The sequence below is a fragment of the Corvus moneduloides genome, chromosome 10 (assembly GCF_009650955.1).
Source record: "Corvus moneduloides isolate bCorMon1 chromosome 10, bCorMon1.pri, whole genome shotgun sequence".
In the NCBI taxonomy this organism is placed as follows: Eukaryota; Metazoa; Chordata; class Aves; order Passeriformes; family Corvidae; genus Corvus; species Corvus moneduloides.
This window is the reverse complement of record NC_045485.1, coordinates 748,055-773,552: the sequence shown is the minus strand read 5'-3', so window position 1 is coordinate 773,552 and position 25,498 is coordinate 748,055. Positions and strand designations below refer to the sequence as shown.

General features: G+C 40.2%; 1 protein-coding gene across 2 annotated transcripts in view; it reads right to left on the bottom strand.

Annotated features, from left to right (window-relative positions):
* Positions 1-24,861, bottom strand: part of LOC116448601 — a 99,420-nt gene extending 74,559 nt beyond the window's left edge. The window contains exons 1-2 of one of the 2 annotated variants that reach the window (XM_032119236.1): positions 24,709-24,861; positions 9,131-9,166 (exon numbers count right to left, since the gene is read on the bottom strand). In XM_032119236.1, coding sequence (XP_031975127.1) covers positions 9,131-9,166; positions 24,709-24,756 — 84 coding nt within the window. In that variant the 5' untranslated portion in view covers positions 24,757-24,861. Of the gene's footprint in view, positions 1-9,130; positions 9,167-23,129; positions 23,576-24,708 lie in introns of those variants that run through there. The other variant, XM_032119235.1, reaches the window with a different exon arrangement.
* Between the last annotated feature and the right edge of the window lie 637 nt (positions 24,862-25,498).

Sequence of the window (25,498 nt, the reverse complement as noted above, 5' to 3'; positions counted from 1 at the left end):
GACACTAACCCACCAGTGCTGGGAAAGAAAGATGAACCACACGTCAAGTGCCTCTCCAAATCGGGCTTCTGGAACAACTATTTCAACCAAAATAGTCCGTTATCTTTCAAAAAAACATTCTTGTGAGACAAAGATAACAAACCTCATTTCTTATTTTCTAAACTAAGTTCCTAGGTCTTGCAGTGAAAAGGTACTGATGAAACCTGCTTGAAGCTACAGGTACTGGAGGTCTGTGATCTCTGTATGATGGACAAGAGGTTTTTGTGCTGAGTGAGCAGCTGTAACATGGTGCTAGTGAGGACATGAGGCTTTGCCAGAAGCGCACCTACTTTTCCAAGAAAGCTCCAGCTTGTGGGGCAGGTGACGCAGGTGAAAGCCTGCTTTTATAGCAGTTTCTTGACCTCTGGGCAGAATTGGACCCACTGCCTTGCTGAGTATTTCCCAGACATGCAGAGAACAGAGAACCGGCAACAGAGAACAGCCAGGGGAGTGCACCACAATGGCATCCAACCCGCCACTTCGGAGATGCTCGACTGTTTTGTACCCTGTCCATCTCTGAGAGGGTCAACCTTATCAGCAACCACAAATGCATAAATGCATGTCTGCTTCCCCTTAGCACACCCATCTTTTTCCCAGAGCCTTATCGACTTCTCAGGTGAGCCTCACAAACTCAGCTGAGATGCAGAGAAGCTGCTGAACCCCCTCCTTGTGGCCTCCTTCTGCAAAGTGCTTGGGACTCATGTGCTGGAAACTAGCTGGCTCTTTTCAGCTCTACATCCCTTTCACTCCCACCCATCACCATGGAAATAGTGAAATGTCTCTACTTCATGACAGATATGTACAAAATTGCATTAGTGCTTTGACTGGAAATACTGCAGAGAGAAAATCGGGTAGCTCAGGCTGCTTGAGAACAACCCACATTCCAACCAAGATGAGTATATCCTTGCCTTAAAAGTCCAAGGCAAATAAGCGAGACTTGGGTCTCAATTCTTTGACAAGATTTTCTATTTACAGGGGGAGCACATAAATCACTTTGAAGAGGTAGGGACTATGAGCAAAGAATGTGAAATAAGGCTTACTAACAGAGCAGTGTGATTCCTACAGCCCTTACAGCTATCTGAAGTTGACCATTTGCCATACTGGAGTCCTCTCTTCTTTGTTTATTTGTCACAGTAAAGTAATTGAACCAAAAAAGTTATATCATTTTCTCTTTTGGACTAAATGAATGGATAATCCTCATTTGCATTTGGCAGGCTAACACAGACCATTCACAAGTCTTGACAGATATTGCATATAATGGTCTCTGTTCTGTTCAGCTCCACTGTCCAAATGTTGAAAGTGTCTCTACACATTACACTCTTTTAGTAAAAGAAAAAAGCTAAACTGTAATTGAAGTTTCACATCTATGCAGCATCTCTGTGCTCTGCTAAACAATAGCTTGTTCCCCAAGAGACAGAACTGATGAAGCCTGGTTTCCTACAGACTTTTGCCCCCTAATATATCCTTTCTCACCACATTAGCTCTGTTCTCACCCATAAATGCTGACTGACCAGTTGGGGCTTGCCAATAAAAACACACATTCGGAGAGTTCCCTTGGTAAGAGCACTAATTTGAATATTCCTGGATTACTTAACTGCCAGTTTTTATAAACTTGCAAAAAACTTTGGTACTCTTCTACCTCTCTTTGCAGTTTGGTTAAAAACTGTCAATAATTTCAAAAGGTATATGCAGCAATACAGACAGACATAGACCTCTCAACTGCCTCATTTCATTTGGAACGAAGTTAAAACTTACTAAAAAGTGATTCTTCAAGTTCTTTGGGACTGTAAAAGATGGTCCTTTGCCATTTCAGTAGTCAGAGTGTTAACTCTGATACTGGGTACAGTTGCATTCCCCCACTGCCCATTTTGGGATAGTCAGGACTCCCAATAACCCATTCCTTTCACAGATGTGATGGCAGCAGAGGTTAAGTTTCCACGGATTGGGATGCACATAAGAACAGAAACACATCCATACCTTCCAAGGATGAATATCTTGATAAAAACTATTCCAACGCCGTATGGGAAAAGAAAATCCTACTAAACTCTGAGCACCCAAACAATTTCAGTAAGTGTCAATAAATGACTGGGAAGTTTGTGACAGCAGAAATTGGTGTGTAATGTTCTGTAAAGTGTGTGTGTGGTGAAGGCTGGGCAGTGGCCATTTCCAGTACATAATACTTTGATCTAGGTGTTGGAGGGAGAGAGCACTGTATTCTTAGGGATTCTCTTTGTCAAATGGTTGAGGGACTTAACTTTATACACCTTCATATATTTTCTGCAGTGTCTACTGCAAGACCTCAGTCTGAATTTATTTTTCACACAAATATGCTGCAGACATCAGCAAGTAATGAAGAAACATCAACAAGGTATAAAAAGTATGAGTATGCCACCAGATACAGGCTTATTGCAGACTTCCAGGTTAGTGCTGCGAAGTGGTGACATCAAATGGTAATGAAAAGTCTCAACAATGAAATAGATCTAGGGCTTCTGAATTACTTTCTATCCTTCAAAATATTTTCATCTGGATGGTGATGATTAAGCTTTGTTTCCTGATGTATCTCCTGCTGTACACTAAACCAGAAGTCTTTAATGGACTGTAAATCTGTGTTTGGAAAGCAGATTCCCCATTCTCTTTGCAACATAGATAGTGTGAATAATTATATAGATGGTAACTGCAACATTCTTGCTACAAACAAGCAAATATAGTATGAAATGTGTGCTTTAGCAATTCATACTTCATAGGTTGAGCTCAGGTTTTTCTTACTATAATTTGAGGTGCCTCCTATATTTTTACATGCTCTCTATGGTACAAAGTCTCAGAAAATGTTTCTCCAGGAAAACCTGGTGAAAATAGTAGTTTAATAGCTTCATACATGTAACTTTAAAAGCAGTATAACCTGCAGATTATGTATTTTAATTATGATCCTGAATTTACAATGAGATACTCCAGTGGCAACTGAGTGGGTATGAAATTATTCATCAATTTCACCTAACCAAGAAATTTCTAGTATTTAATTCCTCACTGTTCTGAATGCAATTCCTCTTCCCTGAATGCAAATCATAGACCAATTTTAGTTTTATTTTAGAGGGAAACTGAAGCTGATAATCTTGAGTCACTGGGTCAACAGGTAGAAAATGTAGGATCCACATACAGTGCAGTCACACTCCTCAGTATTCTGACTTGCCGTCTAAATTCAAAACTAGTGGACAAATTCTGATTTGAAATCATACTGGATCAGGTAAAGCACCTGATGGGAGCACAAATTCCCAAGGGATCTTTCACTCTGTCACGGGAAAAGAAGATAGGAACTGAGTCCAAGCAATGAGAAACAAAATACTTTGGTGTCCCAGACTAGCACAGCACTGAAGAGGTGAGGGATCTTTAAGCCATGTGCTTTGCCCCCACTGAGGCAAATGGAAAGATGAACAAGTTGCACCTTGCTACAGCTCCAAGCTCCACTCTTGCTACAAACCCTAGAGTGAGAAAATCACCACCATACGCAGGCATCTACCAGGAAGAAAGCATCCTTCTGAGCATCCCAGCACTCTCTACCTATATGGTGCCTAGCACAGCCACAAACAAACATGTCAACGCTGATGTGAAGTGGGGATATTGAAATGCATTTTACTCCCATGCTGAACCAGGAGGAGCTCCTGGGCCAAGGTCACCCTGAACAGGAGCTCTTGTTTGCATAAGTGGCAACAAGGGGGAACAGGTCACAGCTGACTGAAGGAATCCAGAGCAGCAATGTGTGAAGGGAGTAGCTCTATGTTGCCCTCAGGCAAACCCCTTGTGCTCACTGGCCACAAGCCCAGCAGTTTACAACCAGTTTGTATAGAAAGTGATTCTCTGCACCAGGCAGGCAAAGAGGACACTGCACAGAAACAGTTATAAGAAAAAGGAGGCTGCAGTGACACAAGCTCAAATGTCATGCTGTAAACAGGGGCTTACTGTTGAACACATCTACCTTTTATCTACTACTTCAAATGGATGCCAAGGAGAAGTCTGAGTCAGTCTAAACTGACAATAGCTATAGGAAATAATATTGTGGATTTCTTTCAATCTTTGGGATCCATTCATTCCTAAAATAAAGGATAGAAAATATATGAGTGTTAGGTTATCTGCATTCAGTTTCTTGTTCTGTCTTAGACTTGCTGAATGACCTTGAACAAATAATTTACTGTATTCACCCCTCACTCTCCTTTCTACCTCATGAAAAGATACTGGAAGACTGAATGCATGGAGAAGGCACTCAGACACCATGGTGATAAGTTCTATACAAAAAAAGCCCACAACTCTATACAAAAAAGTACAGGCATATTTAAAGGAAAAGATAATGCTGTCCTGACTCTCTACAAACTATGTGCTTTTCTGACTTTTGAGAAAAGCATATCGTTTATAGAGTGTCAGGACAGAACTGTCTTTTGGGTTTTGTTCTCTATCATAAAAAATTGCTAAGCAACAAATGCTTTTTTGTCATTCTCTTTTCCTTCTTTTCAAAGGACATGGTCATCTTCTAAGTGCTTCTAAGTTTACATTGAAAGCTAAATCAAGTTATCAGAAAGCTACAGGTGAATTTATTACATACCAATGTCATGTTAAAATTAAGTTTGACCAATGAAACTAACTCATTCTCTTGACCGCAGAGCAAATACCTGAGAAGTATAATCATTGCATGCAACAATTCCACCTGTTGTGAGCTGAGAAGCACAAACCATCACTGTACTCTTTCTACAACAGCCTTTGAAGTACCAGGATGAAAACAAGTTCTAACTGCGGACAAATGAGCCCAGGTTCTATCTTTGTTTGTCGATCTTGCACTGACGGCAAACAGAGAATAACCAACACTACACTTCATCAGTTGAGGAGACAATACTTGGCACAACTTCAAAATGGAAAGCAGCAAGGATCTGTAGCATCTTTGTTATCATAATTCAGGTTACAAACACACAAGGCATTATTTAGTGGGCCTTTTTACTAGTATTTAATCAAAGACAATATCTGGTAATGCAAGAGCTTGTCTCTATCTACTAGAAATATATTTCATTTATAATGGGAAATGCTGACTTTTGCACTGACAGTTGACACAGCCCACTGCCTGGGGGCAAAGATTACCGAAAATGCTTTCTGACCAGTCCTTTTAAAGGTAAGTACACAACAGTGTAAGGGTACGTAACAGCATGTACACGATATACCTGCTACGAAAGTCTGGCTTTACATACAATTCTGGATGCTGGAGTTTTATTACTTCCAGACTGTAATATATTAAAGTTTTTTATGGAATCCTGTAATAAAATGAGGTCCATGTGAGTTCAGGGACTGTAGCTATCTCCAATATGAACAGAATCACTTGTTCAAACCTACACTACAACAGTCTGTAGTCTGCAGACAGCCACTGATCTTCAGTTGCTCTGAGAATCCCCATACCCCAAAATACCAGCCATTACTTCACATCTATTTGAGGGAGGGATTTTTAAAAATGCAAGTATAACACCATTGCCAAACTTTTCTTGATCTTTCAAAATTTTATTCAACACCCGTGAATTCCAAAGGATAGTTCATTTGCTTCACTGAATATATGAACTCGTGCTCCGCACCTGCCACTTGTGGAGGCCAGTCCTACATTCATTTAGTCTTCATGACCACACTGACATGGCATTTTACAAAAAGCCTTTCACAGTTAACCTCTGTGTTCTCCTTCCACATTTGCTGCCAGGACAGAAACGCATACTTTTTCTCCACTGAAAAAACATGCTTGAAACAAATGTAGGGTTCTCATGTTCAACATAATATATTCTCAGACATCGTTATGAGATCTTTCTTTTCTATCACTTGGAACGTCTGTGCAGCTTGTAGGCATAGTCAGCATAATGAAGAATGCAGAAGGAAAAATGTGAGTGTAATCTGATTAAATTTTACTTGCCAAACACATAAGATGGCTTCAGGGGCATTTCATGTCTCTTTGGAGATTTTTCATACAGTGTTTCACAAAGAGGTCACTGCTCTTTAACCTATAGGCTGTCACTGCAGCCCCAAGAGAACTCTGGTTCCCTAAACACTCACTACATCCTAAAGCACAAGTGGAAAGGAGATACAGGGCAGATATTCCTGCTACATCAGATCGATTTGCTGGCGATTGATGTGAGCAGTTTGGTCCCAACTTACTTTGCTCCATCAGCAGCAGTAGCTAGAAACACATTCCATTCAGTATTTGCCTCTAGCACTGCCGAGATTGCTACAGGGTAATGTAGATATAAATGGGACAGGAAGGTTCTGCCAAGTAGAGGAATGGGAACCGTAGGGTCTGGGTTAAGATTTCCTTTGTAGTACACTGATAATATTCTCTAACCATGGCATACTGTTAGTCCTTCACATCATCCTTTAAGTATGTCTCGGGTGTGTTGAAGACAGCTGAAAGACAAACTGGATGTAGATGTCATTGGTTCCAAACTTATTACAAAACCATGTCTCAGGGATCTCCTTTTAGTACCAAACAAAGCCCTTTTACAGGCAATAGGTAAAACACTAACTAGTGCCAGAGGGCTGACAAAACCAAAAAAAAGTACTTCCTGACAAAAAGGATGGCATGTGGAGTCACTCTTCTGCAGTGTCAGGGACAGCTCCCTCTCTGTCGGCTGAGGAACTGTCTCTCCCTTGTCCACTTTCACTTTAACCCCTTAATGACACCTGAACTTTCTCTGGCAGTCAGGCAGGTCCATTGTGTCACATGCCTTGTTCAGGAAGATGGGGAGCTGACAGGAAACCCCCTTGCTAAAAAAAACCCAGTTAATGCCGGCTTGTCATTTTTCACATCCCTGTCATCATCTCTCTGGTATGTATTAGCAGACAGGACCAGATTGCTGACAATGGTCACAGTGCTGGGTGCTGAGCTAGTCCTTGGAGACGTGGGCTGAATCATCAGCACCTGACAAACCGCAGCCCATTCTGTGAGATGAACCAAGACAAACCAAAGCAAGGTTCTGACCAGGTGTGGCCTAGGTATTGTCCTATCAATACTGAATAGTGCCATCCACTACAAGAGCATTCAGTACAAGGCCAGAAGCAGAGAGCAGGTCTGCTCCCCGTGCAGCAGCAGCTCCTCCCTCAGTGCTAAGGACAGGGGAAGAATAGATGCTCACCTTCACTGACTTAGTAACCTCTGCCGTACTCTGACTTGCATGGCTGACTGTACTCCTATTCAGACAGAAGTGTCTGGATTGGATTTAGTGATGCCTTAAATACAAGCTGAGAAGAGACAAGCAGGATAAAGCTTGAGAGCTACTGACTTTCAATCTCCTTATTACAAACAGGAAGTTGGACACTGAATTACTACCCATCAGCTGCAAGGTCAATTCTTCTGCTAATGTAGACAGTTTATAACACAGTGCAGTTTCTGCTCTTTGGAAAGGATTTGGACTGATCAGTGTCATGGAGATAGGAATGCAATTCCTCTGTGCCAAATGCCTTTCTTTTACCCTTCTGCTGCTTAGCTCCACCTGTCCACTCCCCTCTTTTGAGACCTCTGACCTTGCCTTTTTGACCTGTAATCTCTGCTGTGATTGTTAATGTTATATTTATAATCAAAGTAACCAAATCAAACTAACCAAACAATTCCTTCCATAACTCTTTTTTATCAGTCTATGTACCTCGACTCTACTGCTCCTAATAAATTCAAGTGTTTAGACTTGTATATTCATTTCACAGTTCTCTACTGCTGTATTAGTGACTGAATACAGCCTTAAATGGACAATTCACATTTAAAAGGAGAGACTTTGTTTTGGTTTTTACCAAACTCACTTTAGGGTAATGGGCGGGTATTGTGCCACACAAACCTCACTGGCCTCCTCTCTTGTGTTAAAGAGGAATTGGGTATGCTCTGAGCAGTGCACACCAGCAAACAGGCATTTGTGCCATGTTTTTATATTTCTATGAGTCTCCCTGTTCATTTACTTTTGAAGAGCATAGAATATGAAATCATGGCTCTCTCCTTCCATGCAAGAGGTCAGACAGGTCACCTACAGCTGTGCAAAAAATGTCCTTTGGTCACAGGAAACCAAGGCTTAGTGCAACCTGCCTGAGTCAAATACAACTAATGCTTCAATTGCCACAGCTTGCAATCATTAAAAGTATCCCAGATATTAAAAGCACACAAGTGGTATAAACAAAAATCTGGCAGTGAGGAAATCAGCTTCTTTCAAAAGACTGTTTTGACATCTGACGACAAACTATTCAGATCCTGAATGGGAAGCTCATTTCCATCCCAGCACTCTGTCCCCTTGAAAGCCTGGAATGGGGGTGGAGAGGAGGTACAGGCAAGAGACTGAAAAGTGACACACAGGGGGAGTAACCTTCCAGAGATAATCAATGGCTTCGCAATGAGCAGCCGACTCTACTGAATATTGATTAGCCAGTGCTGGCAGGCTCTGCTCCGGGGAGGTCAGCACTCCTGCCAGCTGCCTTGTGTGAACACAAAGGGGGCCTCAGCAAAAGGCAAATTGTAAATGGTAGGTTTTATATGAGAGGCACCATTCAGGCCCTCAGTAGAAGAAAAAACCCAGAAATATGGTCACTGCACGAGCAAGCAGAAAGCAGCAGCAGCAGTATTGCTAACTTTTGTTATTACACTTTGCAATTCCAGTTTACCTTAATAAACTTGTTTTAAAGATTATCACTTGCAAATATGCATGATATTATGAGTTGCCCCAGGTTTCTCTTCCCTAATGATTTCACAGACATATGAAATAGGGTGCTTTCACAGACATCTGCACTCAGAAGCTTTGCCCAGTGTTACACCTCAGTACATGCCAGGTATGAGTACACATTTCAAGGTGATACCATACACTGGCCTAGGCCAGCTCTGAGCACACCTCATGCACTTGAAGCAGAACAGCTGTGTGTGAGTACTCCATCTCTCTCACAGCACAATCTGTTCTTACTGTCCCATTCAGTAATGAAGATTTTAGCTTTTTAGTATTTTTTTGAATATAAGTAGTTAGATGATAATTCTATTATTACATCCATTGGTAGATATATATAGAACTTATGCAGCTGAGGAAATTAGCTGTTAGTGACTAAAAGGATATCCTACCTTTTTAGAAGCAGCCAGTCTTTTCTCATAGGCTTTCTGTGGAAAGAGAAAATGTGACAGTCAGGGAAAAGAGACCTGGAAACTGTTCTTTAAAACAAACAAACAACCAGACCAAAAAAAAAAAAAAAAAGGAAAAAATAATTAAAAGAAATAGAAGAAAAGAAAAAAGTTCCAGTTTCTGCCTGGTGTAACTCATCTGACTTCAGTGGGGTTGTCCCAGAGCAGATTCGTCCCTCTATCTTTGCCAAAAAGAAAACAACAGGAGCCAGCCAAAGGCATCTGCTTTTGCATTTCCTCAGTGAATCTGTTCATTATACTCTCTTGATAGAGAAGTTGTAAACAAAGACACTTCATGATGCTGCATCGTGCTGTCCATAATTACACTGTATGTGCTTCATCAGCAGACATGCTTCAGCGCACACTGCAAAAGCTTTTTATGTATTCAGGACTCTTTCTGAGAGGGTGGGTTAAACAACGAGAGAGAAAAGGAAAACCTAACTTAACCTAACCAGTTACTTAGAGAGGAGTTCAGTACAAGAGGGAGGAGAGGAAACTATCTACATATGCTGCAAAAAAAAGATGGGAGCAGAATTCCTGCCTAGCAGTACCCCAGTTAGAAAGTATGCTTTAATATTCTCTCCATTTCTCTTTAAGATCACACACCCTCTAAAACCATAGTCATGTTATGTGTTGCTACCACACGAAAACCTCAGTCTGGAAGGGGATTCAGAAGAATGTTTTAAAAGAAAAAGTTCTGTTTGGAAGCTCTCTGAGGCTAACTTTATATAAATGGCCAACCATGCTCTGACTTCATAGTCATATAAGACAGGTGTAACTCCCTAACTTGTGAGCATTAGAAAACTGCAGTGTCAGATCATAAATGAGTCCTAAACTCTTTCTTGCTTAGCAGATCAGCTTCAAGTGCTTGCCAGTACATGGTGCAAGTCATTCTCTGGGAAAAAAAATCTGTTTATCTTGTAAGAATATACTAACACTGTCTTGGATGTAATTAAGTCCAGTAGAATATAACATTTCTGCTGAGAACTTTGCTTGTAGAAGTCCAGAATCTGCCACCAGAATGTGTGTAATCCACACCCCATATAGAGGTGTTTGTGTCTGAAAAGGAGAACTTGGAAAAAAGAAATTCTTTAAGATAATCAACACCCAGGTGGGCAGGGGAGGTAGGCATTCAAGGGCTGGAAGCTGAGACTGGTCTGGAAAGAGAAGCACAGACAGTGGTAGCAACCAAAGGTGAACACAGGTTGGTGCACAGACAGTGTTGTGGTAAATTCTACCTTGTACTACCTATATGCACATATAACCTATGCTGCTGCGAAATCACAATCTTAGGTTTGCTTGGGTTTCAATAGAAGTGATTTTTGGAAGTGAAAAGAGGTAATAGAAGTTGACCCATATCAAAATACACTAAAAATGGCACTTAATGTCAAATTGCTTTGAATCCTAGATTTCACTGCGGACTATGGAACAAAACAGTTTCAAAGTGCATACATCAAGATTGCATTTGGATAGTTTAACAGCAAACTGAAAGATTTCTAAACTGTGCAATCCTAGTTCTAAAAATTTATTCCATATCCAAAGTTTGCCTCTATTATTGTCAGTTACAATAGACACCATAAAATGAAAAATTCAGGCAGCTCTTTTCTGAATGCTTGTTATATAAAGATAATTGTCAGGCTCGTGTCACTTGAAAAATGTTCACAGGTGAGTAATTATAGCTAAACAGTAGCACCTGCCTCTAGAAAGGGTTGGACATCCACGTTTTCTTAGCCACCACTCAAGTGACAGTGGATGCAATATATTAGGGAGCAGCCAGTGACAACAGCATACATGTGACAGGGAAAGTAACCTACCCATTCCTAACTAGAAAAGCCAGAAACTCTGCCTCCCTTGGGCCCCAGGGTTTAGCATCTTACATACAGAGTATATCCCAAGAATTTTCTAAGAGGAGCTGGCTCTGAAACAAATGATTACGTGGCAACTCTTTAAAACATTGCCATAAGAGCTATAGACTTACTCCTCATGTTTCATATTCAAGTTGCTGGCATATATTTCCCAGAAGTCTTATTCATGAGCTTGCCCTTCACAGAGAAGAAAGGAAGCCAGGAAAAGACATGAACAGATATTACCATGTCAGAAAACTTTCAGCCAAAGCTTAGTCATTCCATACAAACTCAGAAACATTGGAGATTTGTTTAGCCAGAGTTTCAAGGTTGTTCAACTCAGAGTAACAAAAAGGAAAGAATATCCAATGTCACAAAATAATACACTACTACTTGGCAGCAAAATATAGTCACTCCGTAATAGCTTTTGTAAAAGTCCTCTCAGCATTTATAACAATTAATTACTCTATTAATAATTATTAATAACATCTTATCTAGCTATTCAACTCCACAGACGTTCAAGTCTTTAACACAGACAGGACCAGCATTTGCTCATTCTGGATTACCAAAAGTTTGACCCTACCATCGTGGCAGGTATCCATATTGTGATTACTGGCACAAAGAATTCCCTTGAGACCTGCAGGAACCAACTTGTGGCTTCCAGAAGAAATTTTCCCCAGACCTTGCACTACGCAGAATAGAACTGGAAAACTTTTAGACTTATCTGAAGGAATCTATTAGTACAAGTCAAAAAGTCTTTACAGATTAATTTTTGAAAAATGAAGAGAGCCAATGGGCACCCTTTGGAATTATTTTGGCTTTCACCAGGAGTAGCTCCAGCAGGGAGTCTGTTCTGAAGAAAACTCCCTGGGGAAAACTGGGTGAGATGCACATGTTGCCCCTTCAACTCTGAAGTTTACACATAGGGATGTCTATAATGACCCTCTAGCTGAACTGGAACCCAAGCCTGGCAAGTACACAATGCTCACCATTTCTGTGAAAAACCAGTGAAAAGTACAGTGGGCACCATTCACAGGACTTTCAGCCACAGCTTCCCTCTAGGCAAGTCTAGGTCTGGGTTGAAAAGAAGGCTGAAATACAGAGCTACATGTGGCCAGAAGTGCTGTTTCAAGTGGCTTGGGATCAGACCCATCCCAGTTTGCGCCCAAACCACATACAATTTCAGGCTTGTTTGTAACTTAGCCAACTGCTGCTGAAGGGTTCACAAACTTTAGCGAACTTGGCTTGAACTTTGCATTGGAAAGGAAAAAATAAAATAAAACTTTCAAGTTGAAGGTTCTGCCATAAGACATTTTGCCCATCTCCAATACTGATGCCTTATAAAACAAAAGTTGATGTTGTATTCTACACAGTGATCTCAAACCCCATTCCTTATACACATTTTCCCAGTTTTCTTTTTCTGTATGGACCTTTCGCACCTCATTGGTTTCACAGAAACTATGATCTTTAAGATGAGGATGAAGATCCTCAGCTATAGTAACACTGTAGGCTGTGCATAATCCTTCACTCACAGGACTAAAACCCCTCCATCCCAAAAAGTTTACTTATGTAATTGATAATATGATAACATTCTTTAAGATTTTCCAAGGTCAAATGAAAAGTTGCTTTCTATTTTTAAAGAAAGATAGAAAATAATATAATAGAAGAACTTGGAAAATGGATCATGGTCCTGTCAGTGGTAGTAAATCTGACCTTAGGGTCACAGATTCCATTATGTGCCCTTATTTATTAGCCTGAGATATAGATATAAACATATAGATGTACACCACCCTGCAGTAAACCAAGGTTATGGCAGCTTTGAATCTTCCCGGAAGCAAGTGCCCCACTGTTCCTCTGGAGAAGTGCATGTTCTTCTCAGGGAGGTCCTTACCCTCGGTTTCAGCCTCTATTTTTAACACGCTCACTTAAAACCTCTCTCTTAGAACAGGCATTGCAGATCTGGGGAGCTTTAAGATAAATTGCAAAGGGGTTCATATAAATGAGAAGGGAGACTGAACCATCTGTAATTATAGGCAACTCTTGAAGCTATACCTGTTCAAATAAATAGATTTTAATTTAAAGCAAAATTAGTTTATTCCTGAACAATGAAGTTTCCTGATATTTGTTCTAAAATAGCTTTCAATACTACCTACTTTTCTCCATGCTCATTTTTAGCCTATTCTGTCAGCTTGCTTCTTTTTATGTAACTCCCTATTTTTTATAAAGAATTATCACTTTTGTAGTGGAAGTAGTAAACCATTAAAAAAAAAACCAACAGCTTCAGAAACCTCACTTTGATGTTCTGAAAATAAAACAAACAAAGGAAAAACCACTATTAATGTCTTCTAAATAATTTTGCATCATCAAGGATCACATATTGAAAACAAATGAAGTTACCAGATTTCTGAGGAATACATTTTTGATTCTGCACACTTCTATCTCTATAAGCCATTGCACAGCCACTTCTTGAGTTTTGTACTTAACCTGAAGAACTGGCAAATAAAAGTAGTTCCTGTCTCTAACCTTGTCTTTTTCTTCTGATGATAATTTACTCCTAGTGCTGCTCAGGGGAAGAGCAAAGTGACAGCAGGATCAAACACAACATGTAAATAACCCTGAGGTTATTTACATGATCCTTTGATCTACTGGAAAAATGACTTCTCTCTGACAATTTAACAGAACAGCCCCTGAATCTTTTCACAGCTGCTGTGTATTTTACAACACAGGTCCTGACCTTGTCTAGGTAGGTTTGGCTTTCTTGGAAAGACTTTCTGGCAGCTAATGAGAATGGGGTATAGTCCCATGCTGTTGGGGCAATGATGGTGTAAGGAAGTTCCAGCTGACCAATGTTCCCACCTGTTTCTGCATTGCTTGTGGGACTGTGCCCTGAAACATGGCACTTCCATGGAAGTGAAAATTTACTGGGCCAAGTGAGAGAGAAATTAGGTTTTCAGACACATCTACTCCTTGACTTGTGCAACTTGCTATGAGTTGTGTTGCTCCAAGTGTGTGTGTGGGTGGAAGAAATGGACTAATAAGCAAGCAATTAGGCATGAGCACCACCAAAAAAGGCACTTAAAAGCCAAAAATAGTTGCATAAGCGTCTCAGCAATGTCCTACAATTTCTTTATTACACAATTCTAAAATAAATCTAATCTGAAAACTTAAATGCTCAATTAATTTTGCATGGTTTTTTAACTCACAAACTGCAGTTGTCATTCAAATTTAACTTCTTCTCTCCTGCTAATGACTAGGCCATTTCCCCTTCCACCTGCTCTTTGTAATGCAGAGATAGCTACAGGCTGCTGCCCAAATCAGAGACTTGCTATGCAAGGCACATGAGTACTTCCTGATGGGAATAAGCAAATTTTCCCTTAAGGTGAAGAACTGATTCAGAGATTAAGCAGTTTATCCAGGCCCTGTTGGAAGCTTGAAGCAGGAACAGGAGTGAACCCAAATATTCAGTGTGCTCACACAGGACTGTTCACATTTCTCAGTCTGGAAAAGATGAACTCTACTGAACTGGAATTGTACAGTTGGTTTGAGCACATGTGGGAAGACAGTGTTGTGCGATGGACGTCAATCCGCAGTCTGTGTTTCCAGAGATCAGGGTTTGGACAAACACCAGCTCCAGCCAGGCTGCTGCGCCCCTGGGGACCCATATTAGTTGTCCCCAACACAAAATAAACACTGCTCTGCACAGGACTTCTGAACACAGGACCATGGAGCCAAAGGTTCCATTCTCTTAGGACTGAGAGATAGTTGGAAGCAAACAGGATGAAAAAGAGTGCACATCCATGGAAACAAAGATATACGCAGAGCCCTGGTTTCAGTAAGATTGGAAATTCCGTGGGATCACACTGAGATCACTTTTTTTAAAATTAGTACCACCCTATGTTGTCACCCTCACAATTCAACATGCAGTTGTTGTCTTAGGAGAGTGGCAAACACTGGTCTGCTGGACAGTGGGAAACCTTCCACCATTTATGACCACTACCACTCCCAGGATGTCTTGTGTGCAGATTTGCTCTGGAAGCCTTTGCTAGTTTCTAGCAGCTAAAATGCAATTTTTTTTTTTCACCCTTTCTGTCTCTCTCTCTTTTCTTTTCTTTTTAAGAGGTTTTCCTCTCTTTCCACTGCATTTTGCTGATGTCAGTCCCCTTGCACTCTCTCTCTGCTGGGTATCTTGGCTGGGTATTTATGTGGGAAGTGAAATGAAAGCCTGCGCTTTTCTGATGAATACTGCTACACTCGTGCATTTAGAATTTTTATTTGGACTAAGCAAAGCAAAAAGTCAATCCAGCAGCTATTATAATCAGCATCTTTTACAAGCTGATCCAAGGTCTAAAATACTTGAAAGATGATTGACAAGTCCAAGGATGAAAGACTCATTGTTTAAGAACTTCCCGCTGTAAATTGGTATTTCAGTTTTCCTCTGAAGTTACAGAACGTGAAAACTTTTTTTTTTTTTTTTTTTAAATCAGACCCTTGCACAGTCACATGCCTCCAGGAGCTGGGACTTCAAGGGAAAAAATGCCAATTTGAAAACTTTAACTGGCAACATTACGAAAGTTACTGTCTCCTGAGCATTGACTTTAATATTTTTTCCACATTCTAGTTTATCACCCACGCGCTTCTCACCACACCTTAAGGGCCCGGTCTCTCTTTCAGCAGGGAGAGACTGGCTACCAAACTGTACTAGGCTTGTCCATTGGCTAATAGGATTATAGCAAATAATACCAAAAAAATCCCTACTTATTCATATGGAAACAGCATTAATCCCTTCTGCCTGCCCCACCCCATAACTTTGTGTCTGAGCATGAAAGCTATCTATCTGCTTTGGCAGCACAGAAACATTCACAAAATGTTTTCCAAATACTAGGTTTTCTCCCCCAATTCAGCTCTGAAGGAACACACAAAGTAGAAAAAGGACTATGACATTCTTTCCCATATAATTTAATATAGGGCATTCATACTGCTTTCTAGGGAATGATACCATATGTAATTACCAGGGAAAGGTAGAAAATACAGAAGGAGCTGTAAAAATCTGTATCTTTTGTCCTGTTAATTTCCTGTCTCATACAAGCCACCAGATTATGTTCATAATCAGTAGATGAGGTTTTAGTAAATAACTTTGTAACACATCTTACCAGCCAGCTTTTCCAGATGCCATCCAGGGGATAGATTCACGTCACCTGTACCATATAAGTGGATGTTATACTGACCTTGTCTGCCTTAGTGGGCCTCACTTATATTAACACAGAAAGTCGGCTGGAATGGCTAAAGAAAACAGCAGTGCTGACTCCAGCTTATCTTAACACTTCTGGTCATTAAACCCTGTGTTTCAGCATGGCAGCTGCACATTACCGTGGCACTGCTCCTCTGGCAGAAGCAGAACCTGCTGGCAGAGAGTGGATCAGAGATTTTGGAGTGGTACACCTGGATGGACATTGCTCGAATATTTGCCTGTGAACTTCGGTCTGTGCTCAGGGCTTGCAGCTGTACTGTGGTAAATAATTCTGTCTGGATTCCTCTATTACCTGGAAGTTCTCTAAACCCCAACACTACAGTCTCATCTATTGCATTAAGATAGAAAAGGTGAGCTCCCAAGGTTCATCCTGTCATTTTCTTTTGCTAGAATCTAAATGACAGTCCACTTACAATGACCATAATCAAAATGCTACTATTTCCTGTGGTCTACCAATAAAGTCACTGATTTAATCCAAAAACATAGCTAAGAGCAAAACAAAGCTAGAGAACAAAACCTGCCTTTGACTAAGGCAAAAATGCAATATATCTATTAAAATTCAAAGCAAAGGGATAAAAGTTGCTTGCTTTTTGTTTGTTTTTAATTATCTGTATTTTTCTACAACATCTTTACAGAAATTGGGTTTAGTATGATTGAAGGTTGATGGCTCTACAAAGAATAGCCTTTTTACATTTAGACACATTCTTTCTCAGTGCAAATGCAAGTTTCCAAAAAAATCAAACTCAAGCATGTAAAAAGAATATATTAGTTATTATTTAGAAATGGAAATTGTATTTCACTCCTTGCTCCTGAATGGTAGAGTGATCTAGCTAACTTTTAAAACTGCCCTGTTCAAGCATTTTTGTGGGTATTTATACACTTTGCTATCTGGCAACATCTTATTAAAGGCTTTTAACAGCACAAATTCTTCCTTATTTGCCAATTTTCATCCAGATTTGTAAATAATCACATTCGGAGCCCCACATTTGAAGCATCAAGTGAGAAGTTTTATTTCTTTCCAACCAGTTCTGCTTTTCTTCCAACACAAAACATCAGGAGGAGAAAAAACATGCAGCGCCTTCTTAGATCTCTGTAATAATGAGAAACTTTATAGGAAGAGCATCAAATATTCCCGTGTGCACAAGAAGTGATTTATTCTCAATCATCTGCTTACAGGTTCTTAATCCACCCTGTGTACTCCATTAGTCAGGCAGGATTCCAGTCAAACTTTTTTATGCTAATCATCAAGTCACAATTCAGCAAGAAAGTTCTGCCCTGATTCATGAGCTGCAGTGCTGCAGAAGCCTGCAGGTTTGTTACAGGAACTGGGCTTAAATTAACAGCATAAAGAAAATAATACAGCTTTGATTGATAGTGTTTTTTGAGAACTGTGATAGCTGAGAAAGACAGTTCCACTGAAAAGTAGCTATTGAACACATTCTCCCATGCAAATGAAGGTGTGAAAATTTTAAGAGAATGAGGTTGTAAAAAAGGGATGTGGCTGGATTTTCCAACAATCGTTCCCCAGGTTTATAAAGAATGTTTCAGAATTGTTCTGCACATCAGTCTTTCACAGCCTGCACTCTGAACACATTGCTTGTAGGTCAGAGCTGGATCCAGGAGATGGCTTGATGAATACTAAAGATACTGGAAAATTTTCAATTCCTGGCTTTTTGCAATGGGGAAATGAGGAAGTCGAAGTCAAAGTCCCCAGCACTTGATGAATGGTTTACACTGCCCATAAAGAACTGAATCTCTGCCCAGAATGAGAAACCAATCTGAACCAAGCTCATTGTCAGGTTCAATACATTCCAAGCTTCCCTCTGTTGTTTTCCATTTTCATTGCTCTGTTTCTCTACAGCACTTAGCTCTACCCAGCCTTGCAAGTACCATTCCAATATAAAAAAGACTGTTTAAATATTTCTGGCCCAAAGGAATCCAGAAAATTGGAGCATAAATTAAAGGAAAACAGATTCAGAACTATTATCCCTAACAAAACAAGCCCCATAGAACAGCTTATGATGTTTTAGGAGTTTAGTGTATCTAATCAGACTCTTCACCCTGAGCCTGACCCTGAATAAAATATTGGAAGTTTTGACCAAATGAGTGAAAGGAGATTGAGTATTCTGGCTGAAATCTTAAAATGTCAGTCCTCCAAAGGGAGGGGGAAGGGAATGTTTAAAGCTTTCTGCAAAACATCCCTCTTTAGCTGTCTCAAGTTTACTTCTTAAAGCCACTTCTTGGCTTTTACTCTGAGGACTGAAGACAAACAGTAGGCTTCAGTGGAGTTCCATTAATAGCCAAACAAAAAACACTTTACTGAGAAAACATGTATTTCTGCAAGCAGCTGACCCGTCAGTCCTCTTTCCTACAGCTCTGCAGTTGTCCAGTGTGGAAATGGAATCATTTTTTAAAATTTCTGATGTTTAATAAGGAACTGTTTTATGCAGGAGCCTTTCCCTCAGGAGGAGCATTAGCTAAGTCTGCTTTCACTCCCTGACTACCTACTTCTGTAAATTCTGTTAACTTCTACCTCACTCAAATTTTGCTGAGATTGGCCAGAATGTTCAAAAGTTATTAGGAAGGAGTTAAGAGATGCAGCAAGGCCATGTAAGCATATCAAATAACAAACAAACACACCAACAAAACTCAAAACAAAAACAACAACCAAAAAACCACACAAAAAAGCCAAACTCAACCAAACAAAAAACTAAAAACAAACAAACAAACAAACAAAAACCAAACAAAAGCCAAACCCTTGTCATTTCCAACAAATGCTTAAGGTACCTGGAAAATAGCTGTGAAGGGAGTCAGCCAGCTCCCCTCACAGAATTTTTGGTCCAAGTGTGACCTACCAGGAGGGACTGTCCACTGGTTAAACCCATGTCCTACATTCTGTATATCAAGGTCCAGCTCTGTCAAAATCTTTCTGTGACCATAATAAGTCATGTTGAAAAAGAACTCAAAAAGACATGGGAACCTCAAATTTGGTTTTCCAGACCAAATGTTCTCATGCTTAAAACTTACGGTAGTTAAATGTTCTCAGCAGAGTACGTGGAGAGTGTTAAAACCAGAGTAGCAGCATGTTTGGCAGGCAACAATTGCATCTAACCACTCTAAAATTGTTACAAGAAGATATATCTGATAGTCTTCTCCCCCTTCACTAGACCATTTTCTTAGAGGCTGTCCTTTGGAATCCAGAGAAAACCCTCTCCTGAAGAAACCACCTATGTCTTAGAGCTTCCAGCCTGTTGGTATGGAAAACACAAGTGTCACCTCCAAAAGTGGCCACACTTTCACTGAAGATCTTTTAGAAGTCAGCAGCTAAGAAAGGGCTAAAAATTGCCTCTCTGCACCCTTTTTTTCCTCAAAAGGGTGGCAAAAGAAGGCAGGTAATGCCCCTACACTTCCCTGTGATCACAGGCTAATGGCTAGAAAGTTCATTCATAGTACAGGAAAACCCAGCTTCTCTTTTCCCTAGGAAGGGATTCATCCCGTACTGTTGCACAGGCTGCCCTTACCATTTCCAAATGTTTACAGGAAGATAGTCCAACCCTACAACGTTTATAATCAGAAGTAAAAATTTAAAAAATTGAGAAATTAAATAAAACAAATTTCCTTTCCCCTTTACAGGCAATGAGCTGAGCCAAGGACAGCAAGATTATGAACACAGACTGATACATCAATTGAATAGCTAAGAATCAAGCCCCTGTGCCCTAAACCATAGGACAGTGATTTAATCTTTCACTTGGGATCCATTCTCATAGGTTTACATGGCACACAGAAGTTGATAGCAAAAGCAGTTTGAAGCTCCGTAGAACCCAGTACTCAAAAATACAGAGACAAGAAATTGAATTACAGACCTGTCTCACCATTATTTTGCCTTTTTTATAGACTTTAGACTGGTTAAAAAAAAAAAAAAAAACACGCGAGCTGACAGAAAATGCTTAAAGTATAAGCATAATGACAGGGAAATCACATGCATTAGTCAGCTGCTTTTGATATTCAGAGGTACAGAATATTACTGAAGTATTGTAAACTATTGAAACAGAGAATCAGTTCAGCTAAATTTATGTTAAATCTGAATTAAAGAAAGATTTGAAGTCTCTTCCCTCATCCCCACAAGTCATGGTGACCCCTGAAAATGGAAGCCTCCCTCAGGGAAACGTGAGTGGGAAATGTCCCAGATGGCAGTCTACAAAGATGCTTCTTGAACTCTGACAGGTTTATTGCATATGTTCCCATTACAAATGGGCAGAATTTGATTATTTTGTAACTAAAATTTGTGTCAAACTGCATGAGAGTACGCTCAGATTGGTTTCTCACCTGCTAAACACAGTCTCTCCTCATTCTGTTTGTGTTAGTTTACAGAAGGGTGAGCTACAGAGCTCATTCCACACCCCTTACACAAATGACATGTAGCTCTTTCTGGGGGAGCATTGATAAGGAATTATAGGGAGTCCCTGACATTTTCCAAGCTGTGAGCACCCGGGGCCCTGTCTGTAGCCAAGAACTGGAAACATCTGGATGTATAGAGGATGTACACAAGCTGTTACAAAGGGTGCCTCTGTAACACAACAGCACCATTTCAGTACTGCTGGCCTTCCCTACCCTCCCACTTCAGCAGGATTGCTAGGTTCTGCCAAGTTGCAGAACCTGAGAAAAAGCAACACTGTGCGGCTTTTGTTCTTGTCAGGGGGAAGGAGAAAAAATTAGCACTTTTTGAATGGATTAGGACTTGGAAGAGATTTAAGTCATGGCGGAGTGTCAGGAAATAAGAAAGTGGGGTCTCAAATCTGAACGGTGTTTAAGAAAGCTCAGCAAGAAAGAAGCATTAATAGAGGTTTAGTTATCCTCTTGGCTTAGCTGGGGCATTGTAAGGCTCCCAGAAAGCTTTCTGAAGAAATCTGTGATTTTAACAGAAGCTACATTACCTCTTCTCACTCTACTTTATTGTAGCAAGAATTGTTCCTTTCTAACTTGAAAAACTTGTATGTACTGTGCAAATGTAACACTATATGCAAGCACATAAAATCACAGACAGAAACATCTCTTCTAACTTACGTATTTTTAAATTTCTTCCAGTCATCTAAGAAACTAGTCACAATTAAATGGAACAACCATTTATCCTACAGGATATCTCATCCACATTGTGCAAGACCATTGTGTGCAGACCACTCAACATTTTGTGCACACTTCGCAATTAATCTACAAAAAAATCTATGCCCAGGCAGTGAGTCCCAGGGACTGAAGTTGTTGCACACACCCAGATCAACTACTAGATTTGTAGCCACAAATGAGGTTCTGCCTCATTGTGTAATGCAAGTATGGCTCTTAAAACCTACAAATTCAATGGCTGCAAATAGATCAAACTACAAGAGAACCAATCAAACCAATCAGCAACCAGATACAGTGCAACCATCCCCACCCTGGATCAGCACTCCTCAAAACCATCAGGAAGTGCTTGCTGACCAGGACCCTGCCTCACAAGTTGGCTTTGGCATCTGACCTAGGGCTGTTTACTCCACCCCTCAAGCTGTGTGGATTCCTACCCCTTTACAGTCAGCCTTACAAAAGATTCCTGCAGAAAAAAAATGAGAAAAAGTTACATGACAGGGTCTCTATCTGCCCCCTAATGCAAGCAATTGGCACCACAGGACAAATGCTACATCCAGACAAGAGCAAAGACATTACAAATATGCAATATGCATGGAAACAAAGTTATCTAGCAACCCAACACATAAAACTATTAGTAGTGTCCAGTTTACATTTTTATGTTATATTTTTGCGTAGCTATGCTTTCAAAAAACCCAATGTAGCTGCTGCCCCAAAGCTGCCACGCACATGGAAGAGAGTGCTTGCTGCTGCTGAGACACCACCTGGTCCCACTCCTGTGGTCTCCACCCCACCATCATCATGGATCTCCTCTGTCACATTCTTCTGAAGAAAAAACAGCCAGCAAATATTGCCTTGACATTTGTTTTTGGTCTATATGGTGATCTGCCCATCAACTAAATGCCTATGACAGTAAGATTTGAATGCAGAAATGGAGAAACAAAGACCTATTGCACATTCTAAATTTACTCATACAGCCTCGTTACACCATTGTAACCAGCAGCATTTGAAGCTCAAATGTCTCAGTGCTTCTCTGCATAAACCTAAAACCTTAAATCGTATTGCTTCTGTAGAATTCAATGTTTCTGTGCTTGGATCTGAACATTACAGTAGCTTTCTGCAGGGAGTGAAATGGAATGAACTATAGCATTTGTACCTGGTCCATTGCCTTGTTGCTTCCCTATCCAGTAACACATTAGGCAGAAGTATTTTTATTAGATGCGGCCAGATCAAATTTAAAATAAGTCCCACCACAACCTCAAAAACTCCATTATATTTGACAAAAATGTTCCAAACTCCTAACCAATTCTTTACTTTTATAAGGTTCAGATTTTCAGAGTTAAAATACATTCCAGTGTTCATCCAACACAAGAGATGAATGCAAACCGGTGAAGAACATGACAAGAAATTGCACCTAGAAATTAATCTAAAATAATCTTGAAACCTTTGCAATTATGTAATAGTATACAGAGATAAACTGGCTAGCAATTACTAATGCATTGCTTTGTATAGCACCCCATTATTAGCCCCTACATGCTTTCCCTTGTTGGATCACCTGTTTCTTGGTACAATGTCAGTATTTACAAAGCTCCTGCTACTAATAAACCATGAAGGAAACTGCATCGTACATAGTAATGAATTCTCAAATGCTTCAGCAGATATTTTGATTAATTTGTATTTTAAGCACATAGGAAGTTATCTAAAAGTATCATAGACTTGCACTATAATTTCTTACCTTGCAGAGTTTCAACAACAGCCAGCATGTCAGGTACGCTGTCAGAGTGAATTTCAGTTTCATATATTGTTCAGACAAACAGGTAAGGTACGTTTGTACCAAATCCAGCTCTTCAGGGACAACACTACTCCCAGCATTATCAATATCTTCTTCCCCACCCTCTTGTCTTCCTTCATCCTCTACTGCTGATGCACCCAAACATCTATTAAACTCCATTTTAAAAACGTCCGTCGTGTCACACCCCCACGCCCCCCTCCTTCTCCACAAAGCCCTGATCGTTCCAGAGACAACTCAGGAAAGTTTTAATTTCATATCAGTAATGATATTCCCTGATCCTCCAGAACTATACAGTGTTGTCTTTAAGCCAACCCAGAAAGTTCAGGCTGTAGTAGAATAAACTTTCTTTAAACTGTATTGGCTTTCTGCCTCCGTCTTATTAAACAACCTCTTACAAATGCGTGTACAGCTACAAGACAAATATAGCACCAGCTAGCCTTGTCATACAGCACAAGAATACTCCTGCTGTTGCCAAGAGAGGAGAGAAAGATCCCATTTATTTAAAGAGCAAGTCCTCGGCATCAGGACTTCAGTTCATTTGAAGAGGGGAAAAAAAGATGAAAAATCTGTTATCTTTGAAAACTCTTTTTTATGTCAACTGTGTTTCCTCAGAACAAATCCCAATTTTGTAAAAAAAAATTATGTTCTTACAGAGGAGGGTTTTTTAATTCCAGAGACTTCCAGCTACAGTAATTCATTGTTTGTGATATCACAGATGCCAAGCTTGTGAAGACTACAAATTTCAAAAGAAAAATGAGGTCTTGCAGATGGACTGGAGCCAAGACATTCTGAAACAATGAACAGCCCTTCCATAGGCCAAAACATGAAGAAAATATGCCTGAGATTAACTAAGTAAATTTTAGTTAGTTAAACATTAAGCAGCTCATCTGTTCCTTGTGACAGCTCAAACTTGTACATTAAGAAAAACTTCAAAGACCTTTAGCCTACTCTTATTGACAGAAAAGACCCAAAGATCTAGGTTTAATTGTTTCAATTATAAAAATTCAACAGCATCAACAACTAAAAGGCTTTCTTTTAATGAATAGGATTAACTTTACTGGCAGTGTCATGCAGAAACTTACACTTTCTGCAAATTATTTCCCCCACCACAGAGAGGATATTCAAGTAAAGGAAGACATTTCCATGGTTCACTGAAGAATTAATCAAGAGTTCCAGTATCTTGAAATATTGCCCTTTTTAACTTACAGAGGATCTAACACTCAAAGACTCCATCGTCTTGGACCACCTTCAAGCATCTCATGGCAGTTATTCAGTAAATGCTTACCATCCAATTTTACAATCTTTAATCATATTAAACACCACCTTGACCTAATCTCAGTGACTTAAATAGGGCTTCCTGAGCCATACATTTTACTATTAGAATGGGCATTTTAGAAAACAAAAGGTAAAAACAAAATTGCTACGCACCCATATACAGCCTGTCCCCAAGAAACGGCAAATGAAATGCAGAAACCACACACATTTCTTTTGTCTGATATATTTTGCAAGGTTTCTGGCTCACCTGGTTCCTCTGGTGGGTACAGCTGCCACTATTTCCCTCTCTTTTCATGTTCACACAAATTTAAGGAGAAAATACAACGAGTTGGAGAGCCAAACCTTCCTGAGATAGTTTGCTAGAATAAAGTGGAATACCATTTCTCTTCCTGCAGGCAATCCTGAGTACAGATGTTGAAGGCAAGCTGGCTTTAGCAACTGCAAAGGAGTTGGATAGCATCCCAGTGCTCACTCCTCCTCACCATATCCCTCTGCTGTCAACAACATGAGCCTGCAATTCCCACACAGTGCTTACCCTGACATAACACAACTTTTGAGTAATCCTCAGCAGCAGTCCCTACATTTTCCCCCCTGCAGGTGATTAGGGTACCACTCACGGACCCAAATGTCAGCAGGCAGAGTCCTTGTGTGGCAACCTTCCCCCCACAGGGACAAGCCAGCACTCCTCACCCCCAAGCATGGGGAGGAAAGTTCCACAACTCTCACCTGCTCTCCTGTCCCTAGGGGTGAGAAGGGTACTACCACCATTGTTTGAAAGCAATTGTGGCCATGCCAAAAGCCTGCTCACTGTTGCTGCCAATTTTAAACACAGTTAAAGAACACTTGACATAGAAGGTGATAGGAAAGGAGAAGTCAAACCAAAAAAATGTTGAGAAGCAGGTGACTGAGCCATCTTATAAACTTGTAGAACACTGTCAGCTGAGAAAATTACAAGGGTGGAGGCAGATGAAAACTGCATATACTACTAAGGTATTTTCTCTTAGTCTGTTCCCAGAAGGACATGACATTGCCACATA